General features: G+C 36.8%; 1 protein-coding gene across 1 annotated transcript in view; it reads right to left on the bottom strand.

Moving 5' to 3' along the window:
- The window catches only part of FAAH2 (fatty acid amide hydrolase 2), a 203,728-nt gene extending 193,702 nt beyond the window's left edge, over positions 1-10,026 (bottom strand). The window contains exons 1-2 of the mRNA XM_070067361.2: positions 9,722-10,026; positions 16-98 (exon numbers count right to left, since the gene is read on the bottom strand). Coding sequence (XP_069923462.1) covers positions 16-98; positions 9,722-9,913 — 275 coding nt within the window. The 5' untranslated portion in view covers positions 9,914-10,026. The remainder of the gene's footprint in view (positions 1-15; positions 99-9,721) is intronic.
- Between the last annotated feature and the right edge of the window lie 6,004 nt (positions 10,027-16,030).

Raw genomic sequence — 16,030 nt, 5'->3', positions numbered from 1 at the left:
AGTGAAAATGCTTACCTATATTTGACAATTCCGTTGATCATTGGGTTCACATCCTTGATTCTGTTGATATAAGCCTGAATGACATCTATACATTTAACCTGCAATATAAAGAAATTTATTTATTGGGCATTTATTTATTGAACAAATAATCCATTTAATGCATATTTGTTAAAAGCTTCCTTTGTGTATTAATCATTATTAGTTTTTAATATTTTTATTTGAAGAGCAGAGTTACTAAGAGAGAAGTAGAGATAGAGAGGTAGAAATATATATAGAGAGATCTTCCATCACTAGTTCACTCCCAAATGGCCTCAATGGCTAGGGCTGGACAAGGCCAAAACCAGAAGCCATGAGCTTCTTCCAGGTCTCCCACATAAGTTGCAGAGACTCAAGCACTTGGGATATCGTCAAGCACTTGGGATATCCTCCGCTGCTTTCCCAGGCGCGTTAGCAGGGAGCTGGATCAGAAGTGGAGTAGCCAGGATTCAAACTGAAGCCCATATGAGATGCTGGCATTGTAGGTGGCAGCTTAACCCGTTATGCCACAATGCCAGGCCCATTAATGATAATTTATTTGATATACTCTCAATGAATTACCAGTGCTACTGTGAGGCAATGCACAAGGCTGAGATAATAAAGATATCTACAATGAAACTAAAAACTCAGAAATACACCAATGAAAGAACATTTCAGACAATCAGTTAGGATAAAAGGCTTAAACTCCATTCAAAGTTAACATAACTTAGAATTCATGATCACTATGTTCTTAAATACATGAAATTTGCATAACAAATAATTTTTTAAAAAAGAATTCAGGGATAGTATGGTTTTATACTCAATTAGTAAATATGTTATTAATAACTAGAATAGTAATAGATATCATAGTGTATCACCATTTTTTTAAAACTTAACACTATATATAATTATCTCTGAAAAACCCAAAAGTTGAGAAGTGAGGCATAAAAGAACATTAAATTAATGTTCCAAGTTAAATACAGAACATCAAGTTAAATATGAATTTTAGATAAATATTGAATACTTTTTACTATAAGCAGATACGAATTCATCATGTAAATAATTATATTGAACACTGTATGTTGTTTATATAAAATTTAAACTTAACTGGGCTATTGTATTTTTATTTGCTGAATTAGGTAACCCTGCATCAAGGATCTTAGGCAAGGTATGTGAGGATATGAAAGAAAAATGTAGTGAACACTGCCTAAGTATTCACAGTGAGGCCATAGCCTCCTGAATATTGGACATGGCTGCAGTCCTGCTTCTGCATAAGCAGGCCTTGTGAAGGCATATCTTCCTAAATGGAATGCAGCTGCAGTAAGCAGAAGGTTTGGGTTATTATTAGATTTTACTTTGAAGAAAAATTCCTTATCATACTCCAAGGGCCTAAAAGATGAGCCAAGAGCAACATGATTGCTAGTAGCAACTTGAACTTTTGCTTCCAACTGCAAGTATGTCAGATGATTCTTATCTCCCTTGCTTGTGCCTGCTTGTTATTCTTTTAAATGGTTAGTCCAGGTGTACATTCCTAATTGTAATGTTAGTAGTTAAACCTTAGACTAAATAATAAAAAGCAGCTACTGGAGCTATACGGTGGCAGTTTTCTTTCTCTCCTTTCATTTATGCACCCCCCCCAAAAAAAAAAACATCCTGAGAGATGCTATAAAATTATTTACTTTTATACAATTGAAGCTCTAATAATTCTGAAACACAACACAATAAATATTGGAAAATTACAAAGCAAAGTAGAAACTTCAAATAAACAGGAGAGAAAAATAGATGAAATGAAATTAGATAAGATAGGGAAGGATGCAGGCAACTGCATTCAAGTTGCAGCATCACTCCTGATTCCAGGTTCCTGCGAAAGGTTCACCCTGGTAGTCAGCAAGTAACAATTAAAGTAGTTGGGTTCTTACAACCCATGTAAGACACCCAGACAGAGCTCCTGGTGCTCTCTCACTCTCTCTTCCTCTCTTTCCTCCCTCCTACTCTCTGAAATTAATTAATTAATAAATCTTTTCAACATGGAAGGTAAAGGGATAGTAAGTATAATAAACTACAAGCCTTACATTAAATGGAAAAATTAATCAAATTATATCACACAATATGTGAAGAATTGTATTATCACCCCTATTAGCGAGCAAAATATTACATTTTGTTAAAAAAAAAAAAAACAGGGGCAGGTAATATGGTGCAGTATATGAAGCCACTGCTTGTGACATGGTCATCCCATATCAGAGTGCAAGTTCGAGTCCTGGATACTCTGCTTGTGATCCAGCTCCCTACCCATACACGTAGGAAGACAACGGATGATGGCTCAAGTACTTGTGTCCCTGTCAATGACATGGGAGACTAGGATAGAGTTCTGGGCTCCAAGGTTCCAGATGATCCAGCCCTGGGTATTGCAGCCATTTGACAAACCAGCAGAAGGAAGATTTACCTGTATTTGTCTCTCCCCCTCTTTCCATAACACTGCTTTTCAAGTAAATAAGTAAACAAATCTTATAGAAAAAAGCTCAGCTATATTTGGTATATAGAAATTCATGTAGAATAGAAAAAATATAAACTTGAAAACAAGCCTAGTAAAACGTAAAAGAACAAAATCAATAGGAAAGCCGAGGTAGTACCATTAATATCAGATAAATCAAATTTAAAAAGTAAAACATGAAACAATATAGTTCATAGAGATTTCATAACAGTCATATTTTTCAAAAGGAGACAAATACATACAAAAAAACTTCCTAGAAATGCAAAGAGAACTAGAGCAGAAGTATAAATATAATAACAAATAACATAACTCTCTCCGAAGTTGACAGAGAAATAGTAAAAAATAAAGACATATCCAGGAATGTAATCATAGAGCTAATATGCCCAAATATATACGAATAACTTGTACTTCAACAAGAAAGAATATTCTCTTTAGTTGAGGTCCATTAACAGATTTATCATGTATGTATTCACAAAGTCTTAAGTAAAAAGTTTTGGTAACAATTTATTCTAGGTAAATTATTATAATCCAGCAAAAACTGGAACTCAATAAAAATTTGATTTTTAAAAGGAATAATTTTTCAAAAACATTCTTTCATATAACCAATATGTCTAAGAGGCAAACAAAGCTATTACAGATTATCCAGAAACTCAAAAGAACAGGATAATTTCTTATCAAATATATTGAGTATAGATAAAGCTATTCTGATATTATATATAAAAGTAAGGCAATATATAAAGTATTTAACTTAAAATAATAGAAAAACAAAGTAAATGAAAAATAAATAAAGATAAAATGTGATGTTAGACAAAACAGCAACCATGACAACAAATTTAACATATCATAAACTCAATTTTTAAATACCCATAATACAAACTACAAAAAACATAATTAAGAGAGAGATTGTGCACAACAATGGATTAATGTTGAGATTAAAAAAGATGATACAACCATAGGTACAAGGGAAATTGAAAGAATTTTAAAGAGAATGTATATGTAACATTTCCCTTGGGCTAACTCCTACTTGTCCTTTAGAATTGTTCACCTAATAGATTATCAGAAAATGTCTGTTAAATGCATGCATGAATAGTGATTTCAGTAGTGATTTAAACCACTATAAATCAATCCTGTAGTCTGGTGTAGATAGTTCCAGAGTTAAGTGTCTACAGCTTGGCCACTCCACCAATGTACAGTGCTCCACAAATTTTGAAATGTTCCAGCTGATGCCCTAATTGAGTTTAGAATGTGACACAGTGAAAAACAAGGACAAGTGTGCATCAGATGTGATAATACAACAATAATTGCCATTTACTAAAGTTTTACATCCCAAGTTTTATATCCATTATACATTAAAGATTCCTGCAAAACATGTGATATTATCTCCATTTTATAGATGAAGCCGTTGAATCCCACTGAAGTTAAGTAACTTAAACAAGGATACATTGCTAAACCTGTATATCTATGTTTGTCTTTTTTATTGCAAATAAACACTGTTGTCATAAGAGAAATAGACTATGTACATGTACAGAAAATCCATTCACTACAGAAAAATAAAAATGTAAAGCTAAAATTTTTCTCTGTCTCCTTTCCTCTTTACCTCCCCCCTCCTTTACTTGTCTTGCTCTCCCTTCATTTCCTTCACAAGGAGTCACATTATATTTGGTGTTCCAGATCTTATATTTTTTACCATTTGACATAATTCAGTACTATTCACCTGTCAGTCCCTTCAGATCCACTTTACACGTAAAGACTGCAATGTATTCTTTGTATGGACAGACTAAATAACAGATTAGTGATAATTTTATTTCTTATCTAAAAAGTGAAAACTATATTTCTTACATCTTCACCAACGTTTGATTATGTTTACTATAAATAGATAGCACTGACACACACAAATAAAGAATCTGAAAGTTACAAAGAACATGCAATACATTTTATTGGGTATAGTCACGCTACCATGTACACTATGAACATCAAAACTTATTCTTCCTATCAAACTGCAACATTGTAGCCATTGACCAACATATCCTCATTGCCAAGAATGGGCATATTAATAAAGGACAAGCATGAACATATTAATAATGTACATGGTTATAATAATAGCTAAGATTAATATAGATAGATTTAACAGATCAGTTTTACATGTATGAACTCATTTAATCCTCACAAGAATCCTATAGGGTAGTCTATACTATATCATTACATTTACTCATGAGATAGAGTTAAAGTAAGCCTCACAGGCAGAATTAAGATTTACTTTCCACCCATAAGATCTAAAGCATCACATTTTAAAATATCTGAACCTCATACTTCTAATTTGCAAAGAGAGTAAATACATTTTTTAAATAAACAAGAATTTTATTTTACAGAATCTTCAATGATAATTTTAAACTATGGCATTGATTTAGTACTTCACAAATCAGTATGTATGTACACATATTTGCAGGCATCTGTGTGAATATAGTCATCCCTGTTAGAATAGTTATTATCTAACGGCAGAGAGCAACAAATGCTAGTGAGGGTGTGGAAACAGGTGAACTCTTACACACTGTTGGTAATGTAAATTAGTTCAGCCACTGTGGAAAACAGTAAGGAAATTTTTGAAAAACTAGACATATGATCCGGGAATCCCACTACTGAATATATATCCAGAAGACATAAACTCACAGTATCAATGAGATGCCTACATGACCATTTTTATAGCAACACTGTTCACAATAGCCAACATATGGAATAAATCAAGATGTCCATCATCAGATGAATGGATAAAGAAAATGAATATTTTTGAGTTCTAAAAAAGAATGAAATTATACCATCTGCATTAAAATGGTTGCAACTGGAGGACACCATGTTGAGTGAAAGAAAGTTGACACATAAAGACAAATACCACACATTCTCTTATATATGCGAGCTAACATTTAATAAAATTTTAAGTTTTGCCAAATGGTAAACAATTATATACTACTATAGCTTTAATGATTCTGTGACAATTTTAAAATTCACTTTACATTAGTGAAGCTGAACATCTTTTCATTTATTATTGCCTATATTCCTTTTTACTTTTTATTTGCTGAACTCTTTATTTAGTGGAGCTTTAAGCCTTGACTATAATGTAAGTTTAAATATGTTACTTCAAACACTAAATAAGAGAAAAACATTGATGAAGGGAAAACCAAGGTCTCAATACAAAAATAGCAAAACACATGCAAAGAAATTAAAAAGAAAAAATAGAGGAAAGGAAGAAGGGGTGTATCATGAAACCTATCCTGTTTATATTAATAAGGAAAAAAATTAAATACATATAAAAGAAGTTCAACAAAAATCACCATTTCAAAGAATTATGCACTACTAGAGTTGTAGTGATCTGTGACTATTTTAAAATGTACTTTTTCAGTGAAGTTGAACATTGATTATTGTTTATAGTGCTTGCCTGTATTCCTGCTGAACTATAGTCCTCTTAATTTTTATTTGTTGAACTCTTTATTTAGTGGAGCAGTAAGCCTTTGACTATAATGTAAGTTAAACTCATGTTGTCTCAAAAAGAAAAGGGGGCCAGTGCTATGATGTAGTGGCCTAAGCCTATGCCTGCGGCTCCAGCATCCCATATGGGTGCAGCTTGTGTCCCGGCTACTCTTCTTCCAATTTCACTCTCTGCTATGGCCTGGGAAAGCAGCTGAAGATGGCCCAAGTGCTTGGGCCCCTTCACCTGCACGGGAGATGCAGAAGAATCTCCTGGTTCTTGGCTTCAGATCAACCCAGCTCCAGCGGTTGCACCCATTTGGGGATGAACCAGAAGATGGAAGACATTTCTCTCTCTCTCCCTCTCTCTGTCTGTATCTGTATGTCTCAACAAATAAATAAATCTTTAAAAAGAAAAGAAAAAAATGAGTTTGATAAAACCAAAGGAAAGTGGCAGGAGCCAAGAGACACAATAAAAATTTCAGAATAAAGGCTAACATCCATGACTGTGTTTTCCTATTTCCTACTGAAAGATATGACTATGCTATTAGGTAACTTTCATTGAGCATGTTCTAAGTATTTTACAGTCATCATTCCATTCAAATATCTACAATTATATGAAATGAGTACTATTTTATCAAATTTTATATGTCAGGAAGCTGTGGTTCACAGAGTGTAGGTCATTCATTTAAATTTAAGTCTTGACCCTTAAGAGTAAGATAAATAGAGAATCCCTGGATGCGGAAAACCGACTAGTGACCTAATGGCCTTTCAAGACAGCCGTTATAGTATAAAGACTAAAGAGCAGGGGTGTCATCTTGATAGCAAAGTCAGGGGAAATGAAAGGAAAAACTTGTACTTCCCTGAAGAAGGTCTTAAGGCATACTGAAGATATTAGTACTTTAGAATTTTCCTTCACCTGATGCAGCTGATTTACCCACCCTTGTACTCAGGCACCAAACATAATATCCAAATACATGTGGGCAACATATGAGTAATTGCAATGGTACTTTTAAAGAAGCATGAACTCTGTACATTTGTTACCACAAATCAGGGAAAATATATGAAATCTGTCTTTCTGTGACTGGCTTTTTCACTAAGAATATTTGTTTATAGCCCTTGTCTATACTACTGAGAAACAGTGGTTTTTCTACTTACTACTTGCTGAATTCTGTATGAAGTGGAGAGTTAAACCTGTGATTATCAAGAAAAATACAAGTATGTCATTATAAAAATTAAAAGAAAAATAAGTAAAGAAGGAGAGAGAAGACAGAGAGAGAGAGAGAGAGATATTTATCCACTGGTTCACTCCTCTAATGGCTGCAATGGCTGGAGCTGACCCAATCCTAAGCCAGGAGCCAGGAGCTTCCTCAGGGCCTCTCACATTGATGCAGTGGCCCCAGCACCCAGGCCTTCCTCTGCCACTTTTCTCAGGTGCATTAGCAGGGAGCTGGATTGGAAATGGAGCAGATAGAACTGGACCCAGTACCCACATGGGAGGCCAGCTGCAGGTGGAGGCTTAACATTCTATACCAAAGCACCCGGCCCTTATGCAATACTTTTGTTAAGTAAAACTTGTGTTATCCTTCCTTTCTCTAGAGCACTGATTCTCCACTGGTGGAAGTTTTGGCTCCCAAGGAATGTATAATAGTGTCTAGGGACATTTTTGGTTGTCACAAGTGAGTAGAGCTGTTACTTGCAACAAGTGGGTAAAGACCAATAATGTTACTAAACATACCATGATGCACAAGATAATTCTCCCCAAAAGTTAAAAAATGTGTATATCCACATTATGAGAACCTTGGAGGGACTAAAGGAACAAAGAACAAATAAAATTTTGTAACCTCATCTTCTCCTTTTCAGTACACTTTTGTGCAAACTATATCTAGATAAAGTCTTCTCATGGGCAAGGATAAGCCTATTAATAATAGCTATCCTTATCAAAATATGATGATCGTAATTATAATTAATACGTACATAAGACTATAGTGCCAAGCAGTGTTTCAAGATTTTTGCATACATAAACGCATTCAATCCTTACAACTCTGTAAGTCAGATTCTATTATCAAGTCAATTTTTCTTACAAGATACTGAAATCACAAAAGATTAAGCAAAAAACACATTGCTAGACAGTAAGAGAACTAGGAATTCTGAACCCCAGTAGTCTGGCTCTAGAGTGCATCTTTGTAATCACTATGCTAAAAACTACTATGTGCCAGATGTTTGGCAAGTATTATTGGAAACAGCATGGCAATTACTAAGGTCACACAGCCATGAAAAGAGAGACAAAATTTTGAAATCTATTATATTTTTATAACTTCTTACAGCCTCCCATATTGCTATCAAAAGCATTCATGAGTTGTGGATGGTGGCCAGGAGATACATTAAAAAGGTAGGACATATCATTGAAAGGTAAATAGTAATATAAAAAAGCATAATTCATCCATGTATATATGAATGCATACTCATTCATATTCAGACACTCAAAAGTATTTACTACATAGCTAATCTTTGTTAGGAAGTATTCTAGATCTCGGAATAAAGCAATGGGGAAAAACCAACTTATAACAATAGATAGACAAGGACAAGAATGGAACTCAAAGAAAGAACACTAGTCTACAGCCCACAATCTCTGCGAACCAAGAATCCACACAAAAAATAGATGAATAGTTCTGCCAGTGCAACTCTAGAGAGAATGACTGCACTGCTTAAATCTTTGAATTAAGGACAGGTGTTTGACACAGTGGTTAAGACTCCTCTTGGGACACCCACATTGCAAATCGGAGTTCCTGGGTTTCAGTCTGCTCAGTTTCTGACTCCTGACCCAGTTTTCTGGGAATACATACTCTGGGAGGCAGTAGGTAATGGCTCAAGTACTTGGATCCTTGCGACTCACATGGATAGAGTTCTGGACTTCTGGTGTTTTGTTCTGGTTCAGCCTCAGATGTTGCATATACTTGGCAAATGAACCAATGGATGGAATGTGTTCTCTCTCTTGCTCTCGCTCTCGCTCTCTCTCTCCTTTTTCAAATAAATAAAACTTAAAAACACTTTCCAGAATTTTTTTTTTCTGTGTGCAAGTCATCTTACCTCAGTTTCCTCATGCAAGGAATATGGATATCACCTATATAACTGCATCAATGAGCCACAAAATGTTTATCCAGCTCAGAATTTGACATGTACTATGTACTAAATATATGGTAGCTACAGCTATTACTATTCCATATCAATTTCTATCTTCTTTTAAATAAACAAATAAAACAGATTTCTTGGCCAGAAAGAAGCAGGAAGATCTGGAGTCAGTTAAAGAAACAAGGAGTGGATAGGGGGATGAGATAGAGCAAGCAACATGGGGGAGACAGACAAAATGACAGATTTTCCATAGCTGATAATGAATTCGAGAGAAAAGAGAGACTTTCTATGACTGAGAATAGGTTTGAAAACTGCACTTGATTTACCTTTGCACAATTATTACACACAAATGAGAAATGGATAGGAAAGTTCACGAGGGGTTCCAAAATAACCCAGCCGGTGCTTACAGCAAAAGGCACAGATTTAAAAAACATACAACTCCCAAAAGTATCCTTTCATCTCCAGTGAACTCCTCTCCTGTGTCATCCTAGTAGCGGGTGGAATTGACTTCCACCAAATTCAATCAAGTTGTAACAATAACAGTCACTACTGAGATTCCAGGAGTCATCTGCAAAAAGACCTGTCCCCTCCTCCTACCTCTGAATCCAGTCACATTGAACTCACCTTTCTTTGTCTGATCAGCTTGGACAACTGCACCCCGGAGAGAAGGAGCAAAGGTTCGGTCACTGGATGGGTGGTCCTTGAGTCAAATTTAGGACTGCCTAAAGCTAGAGCCGCTCGGCCTACTAGTCCAATGAGAAAGCCTACAGCCTTCAGGAGTAGCAACTGGACTCGGGCGGTGAATGGAGAAGCCATAGCGATCTGGATTCCACAAGGTCCTAGTGCTTGAGGGTTGGGAGCACCCTGAGCGAATGAGGAAAAAAAGACTAAGCAGGGAGATGCTTAGAAATTCTTGACTTTACAAGTCCGGAATCTACCCACAATTCCACAGAAGCTTATTTGCCGTCACCTGCTGGGCTCCTAGCCAGAGCTGGGGGTGGAGCTGAAGCCTTCCCTGGAGGTGCTTGTGTGCAATACAACCTATTGTTAATGATGGTGTAACTCGACCCAGAAAGTGAGATAGATATAAGAAAAAGCACTGGCTTAGGCGTTCCCTAGCTTTGCTATTTTTGGCCTTGGCCAGATTATACAATACCTCACTCTCGTGTTTATATGAAAATGGCAATACTTACTTCAACATCACAGAATCATGATAAACAGTAGATAATAAATCAAAGCAGTTTAACTCATGGCAAAGGGTGCATTATAATTGGTAGTCATTGAAAATTATTTCAGCTATACCTGACAAAAATGTGTAAGTTTACTTTTAAATGTTCAACAAATAACTAAATGACAAGAGTGTGTATTTTATCCATGTACATGTTATTTGATACTTAAGATTATTACAAGTTAGTAGTGATGCATGTAAAATTTCCATCACATATCCCTCTCCTAAACTCCAGATATTTGAAAATCTGATGTCTTTTTTACATATTCTTATGAATATCTCACATATACTTCTAGCTGAACATGTCCAAAACTCTTCTCTCCAAACTTGTTGCTCCTCCAAGGCCCACAAATGGAATTTTTACCCACCCAGCCAGCCATGTCAAAAATCTAAAAAAATCATGCAGTCTTTCTTTTCTCTTGTTCTCATGAATAATCACCAAGTCCAGCCAATTACTTCCTCTGCTAAATTAGCCTAACTCGGATCTCAAGGGAATTTACATGAACTTCTACAAATGATGTAGCTAAGCATCCTGTATTTATAGAGCATTCTGTTTAATATACAAAATTTGATGATCTCATGACTGGTATTGGAAAAATTCTGGGTCTCATTTCTATAGCCCTTCCCATCCTTAACATGCATTTGCTAAAGTGAAATACCTGAAAGGTCTCTCCCTTACATATCTGTGCATATTCTTTCCCAACTTCTTCATCTGGCTTAAAACAATCTATCTTCTCAGGATCTCTTCCCAGAATTCCCAGCTAGATTAAATGCCACACTTTTGTAACTCTACATTCCATAAGTTAACAGAATTATAGTACTTACAATCTTGAATTTACAATTGTGAATTTACACAATTTCTTGTGTGTACTCCCTATATAGATTTGAACTCCTTGAAGAACAGGGTCATTCTAATTCATCTTCATATTGTGAAAGCCCAACATTGGTCTTCCCATACAGTCAATAGTATAAGGTTGTAGGTTGAAGGTATGAGCTTATGAAATGATGAATGTTAAAGATAAGACTTGGGCTTGGCATTAAGACATTAGGCAGATGCAATAGAAAAGTCATTCCAGGCACCATTTTTTCATCGGTCATTTGTAAAGTGGAATATCAATGCTATTATGAATATTAAATCAGATATACATAAATTTTTCAATTCGTTTGTACTGGGAAAAGTAATAGACATAATCTTAGTATACACTTAGAAATTCGAGATCAATTGTTTTCTGTCACAAAGAGAAGCAGAAAGAGAAATACAATGTGATAGTGTGCATGTCTGTGTGTTTGTGTGTATGTAATCTCCCTGTTATTTAATGGTATCATTCATTTAGAAATCAAAGGTGGAGACTCAGGAATAAATTTTACTTCTGCTCCTTCCAAAGCCTCAGTAAACCCTACATTCTTAAGTTCTTAGTGTGTTTCCTACCTGTTCATTCCCACTGCTACTACCTAAATCATGCGCTAGTTTCCAAACGTGTTATGCCATCTTCAATCTGTCCAGTTTCAAAACCATCAGGTGCCTATTTTATGTTCTTTGGCTTGTCTTTCATACCCTCATGAAATTGGGTATTTTTTACCAATTTCACAGGTGAAAATTGATTTTCTATGTGGTTTAAATTGATGTCTATTTGATTTATAGGGATAATGAACATATTTTTATATAATTATGGGTCATTTTATATATTTTATTGTGAATTGTCCATGTCCACCATTCACTTTTTCTATTGATTTTTAATCTTTTTTTGAAAACTAGTATTTATGATTTCTTAATATAGTAAGGAAACTATTCTTGCTTGTGAATGTCTTGTGTAATATTGCCTTGATTATATTGTCCCCAGGTAAGTTGTTTGTTTTTTAATATTTTAAAAAATTTATTGTTAAGCAGGCCAAATAGATTCTAGCATTGAGTGATGGCTATTATGTACTTGTTGACTGATAAACATCTTGCATTTACCTCCACCCACTTCTTCCCACACACATCTACTTGTTCAACTATTTGAAATTCCCCAAACAGTGGTCTCAAAAATTCAATGGCTCTTTTAAGCAACTAGCTTACTCTGTAACATATTTTTATTTATAGAAAACATTGAACAATGCTAATTCAAATGTTAAGATTATATACTATAAGACTAATATGAAATGTCAGTCATAGGGCACAAATAAACTGGAAAACACGATTTTTTAAAAGTCTTAATAGTATCTTCACCCAGGTGTATCACCTTGTGCACCCCCAGAGGAGTTGAATATCTCCCATGGCTTGAAGACCCTGGGCAAAGTCTGTGGAAAAGTCCTGTAACAGTTACCCCTTTACAGTTCCATCCTTGCTAGAACTCTGATGCATTTGCAGCTTATTCAAACATCAAGTCCCAGCTCATATATATAGCTTTTGGGAATCATTCTCTGACCAATAACATCCTCAGTCTGAATATATACATCTGCCATATACATCACCACAGCACACCATATTAGCCCACTGACTTTTCCCCAAAATAATGGAAATCTTGGGGCCGGAGCTATAGTGCAGTGGATTAAACCACTGCCTGCATTACTGGCATTCCATAAGTGGGCCGGTTTGAGTTCCACTGGTTCAAGTCCCAGCTGCTCCACTTACCATCGAGCTCCCTGCTAATATGCCTAGGAAAGCAATAGAGCATGTCTCAGGTCCTTGGGCCCAGGCCACCCATGTGAGAGACCTGGATGAAGCTCCTGGCTTCTGGCTTTGGCCTGGTTCAGTCCTGTTATTGTGGCCATTTGGGGAGGGAAAGTGAACCAGCGAATGGAACATCTCTTTTTCTCCCTCAGTCTCTGTCTCTCCCTCTCTTTCTATAACTCTGACTTTCAAATAAAATAAATAAATTTTTAAAAGAATGGGAATCTTTTGAGGCAGACTATGCCTTAGTTTTTTCTATACCACTAAAGCTTGGAGAGGATTAGGCATTCAAATAATGGTGATTTAGTTAGTAAGCAAGTGAATGGAACCACATTAATTTTTTTTTGACAGGAAGAGTGGACAGTGAGAGAGAGAGACAGAGAGAAAGGTCTTCCTTTTGCCGTTGGTTCACCCTCCAATGGCCGCCGCGGCCGGCGCGCTGTGGCCGGCACACCGCGCTGATCCGATGGCAGGAGCCAGGAGCCAGGTGCTTTTCCTGGTCTCCCATGGGGTGCAGGGCCCAAGGACTTGGGCCATCCTCCACTGCCTTCCTGGGCCACAGCAGAGAGCTGGACTGGAAGAGGAGCAACCTGGACAGAACTGGCGCCCCAACTGGGACTAGAACCTGGTGTGCCGGCGCCGCTAGGCAGAGGATTAGCCTAGTGAGCCGCGGCACCGGCCAGAACCACATTAATTTTATGTGAGAGCTAATAATGAATTCTATACCCTCTCACACATATACACAAAGCCACTCAACCCACTACCACCCACATAGATAAAATAAACATAGATGTATATGACAATATGTACCTATATCAGTAAACAAACATAGTAATAATAAAAATAAGGTCATTTACTCAGGAATGTGCATGCATGCATTAACAACTATGAAAAACAAATTGTTTTCTGCTACCCTTTTCCTAACTACTGCTCATATTAAAAAAAAAATATATATATATATATATATATATTTCCCAGTAAACACAGTCACAAGGTTAAGGTAGGCAAAAGTTTGTGTGGCTTAATAAGTGATCAGAAAATGATTATATTAAGAGTGGAGCCAAGATGACAGAATAGTGAGGGCGTGCACCAATAGTCCGGGAAAAGATAGTTTAATAAAAGTGAAGTTACGGTAGCCTCAGGAAAAGGATCGGGAAAAACTACAGAGGAAACTCTTCCGGATCTAGTGGCTGTGACTCAGAGGACCTATGGGGAGAAAAGGAGCTGCCTGAGCCCCGGACCCGCCGGACCCGCCGGAACTGCAGTCTGTGCGCCAGTGCTGGAAGGGGAAGTGAGACAAAAAACCTCTCATTAACCTGACACATTGGCGGGGAAAGGCAGGAAGAGCCTGCAGAGAACGAGGCCTGAAGCCCCATTGGGGAAAGTTTACCAGGCTGGCTGGAGGAGAGAAAAAAATCAAATAAATAAGGGGAACTTGCTCAGACATTTAGCCTCTCTCTCCACTCACCTTACAAAGCCGAGCAAGACAAAGGGCAAGCACCATTTTACATAAGTAAAGCAGTGAGCGCCATTTTGCATATGTAAATCGGGTGCCCCTCATTAGCCAAGCAGAAAAACCTGACTCTGGTAAGCAAACGAATACCCACAGGGGCCAGATTTAATACATCAACTACTCTCAATTTCACTCAGCTGTGTGGAATTACCTCCCAACTGAGTAAAAAAAGAGAGAGAGAGAGAGAGAGAGAGAGAGCAAGCAAGAGAACAATTAGGGTGAATCACCTTTGGCACACCCTTAACCCTGTAGAAACAGAGCTCTCTGGCCACACCCAACACAGCCTCTAAGGATCCATCAAAAGCAGACAGTCCTCTTAATCTAGAGACACAGTATAACGAGAAAAACCCAAGAATATCTCCAATATGCCAAACAAACACAAAAGCCGAGGTAACAAGATCAAGGAAGACACTATGATGCCCACAAATGAAATAGACACCCCAATTCAAGATTATGAAGATGATGAGATAGAAGAAATGCAAGAAGCAGATCTCAAAAAATTGATAAGAACATTAAGAAGTTCTCAAAAACAAATTCTCGAACTCCAGAAATCCTTAATGGACAAGATAGAAAGTCTCTCTCGTGAAAATGAAATATTAAGGAGGAATCAAAATGAAATGAAACAACTAGTAGAACATGAAACTGTGATAGTGATGAGAAATCATAATGAAATGAAGAATCCAATAGATCAAATGACAAACACATTAGAGAGCCTTAAAACAGAATGGGTGAAGCAGAAGAAAGAATATCAGACTTAGAAGACAGAGCACAGGAAAATATACAATCAAACCAAAGAAAAGAAGAGGAAATTAGAAATCTAAAAAATATTGTTGGGAATCTTCAGGATACTATTAAAAACTTAACATTCGAGTTCTAGGAGTTCCTGAAGGCATGGAGAGGGAGAAAGGATTAGAAGGCCTTTTAGTGAGATATTAGCAGAAAATTTCCCAGGTTTGGAGAAGGACAGAGACATCCTAGTACAGGAAGCTCATAGAACCCCTAAAAAACATGACAAAAAAAAAGATCCTCACCATGACACGTTGTAATTAAACTCTCCACAGTGAAACATAAAGAAACGATGCTAAAATGTGCAAGAGAGAAACATCAGATTACTCTCAGAGGATCTCCAATCAGACTCACAGCTGACTTCTCAGCAGAAACCCTACAAGCTAGGAGGGAATGGCGAGATATAGCCCAGGTACTAAGAGAGAAAAACTGCCAGCCCAGAATATTATATCCTGCTAAGCTCTCATTTGTGAATGAAGGTGAAATAAAGACCTTTCACAGCAAACAGAAATTGAAAGAATTTGTCGCCACTCGTCCAGCCCTGCCAAACATGCTTAAAGATGTGTTACACACAGAAACACAGAAACACGGTCATCAATATGAAAGAAGGTAAAGGAAAGAAATCTCACACCAAAAGATAACAGGAAGTTCAAAACATATATCAGAAAATATCTTTGGCAGCCGGCGCCGTGGCTCAATAGGCTAATCCTCCACCTTGCGGCGCCGGCACACCGGGTTCTAGTCCCGGTTGGG

This window comes from Oryctolagus cuniculus, chromosome X (genome assembly GCF_051225735.1).
Source record: "Oryctolagus cuniculus isolate XC-2025 breed Fujian yellow rabbit chromosome X, ASM5122573v1, whole genome shotgun sequence".
Classification (NCBI taxonomy): domain Eukaryota; kingdom Metazoa; phylum Chordata; class Mammalia; order Lagomorpha; family Leporidae; genus Oryctolagus; species Oryctolagus cuniculus.
The sequence above is the reverse complement of the archived record's forward strand: the minus strand, read 5'-3'. Positions and strand labels throughout refer to the sequence as shown.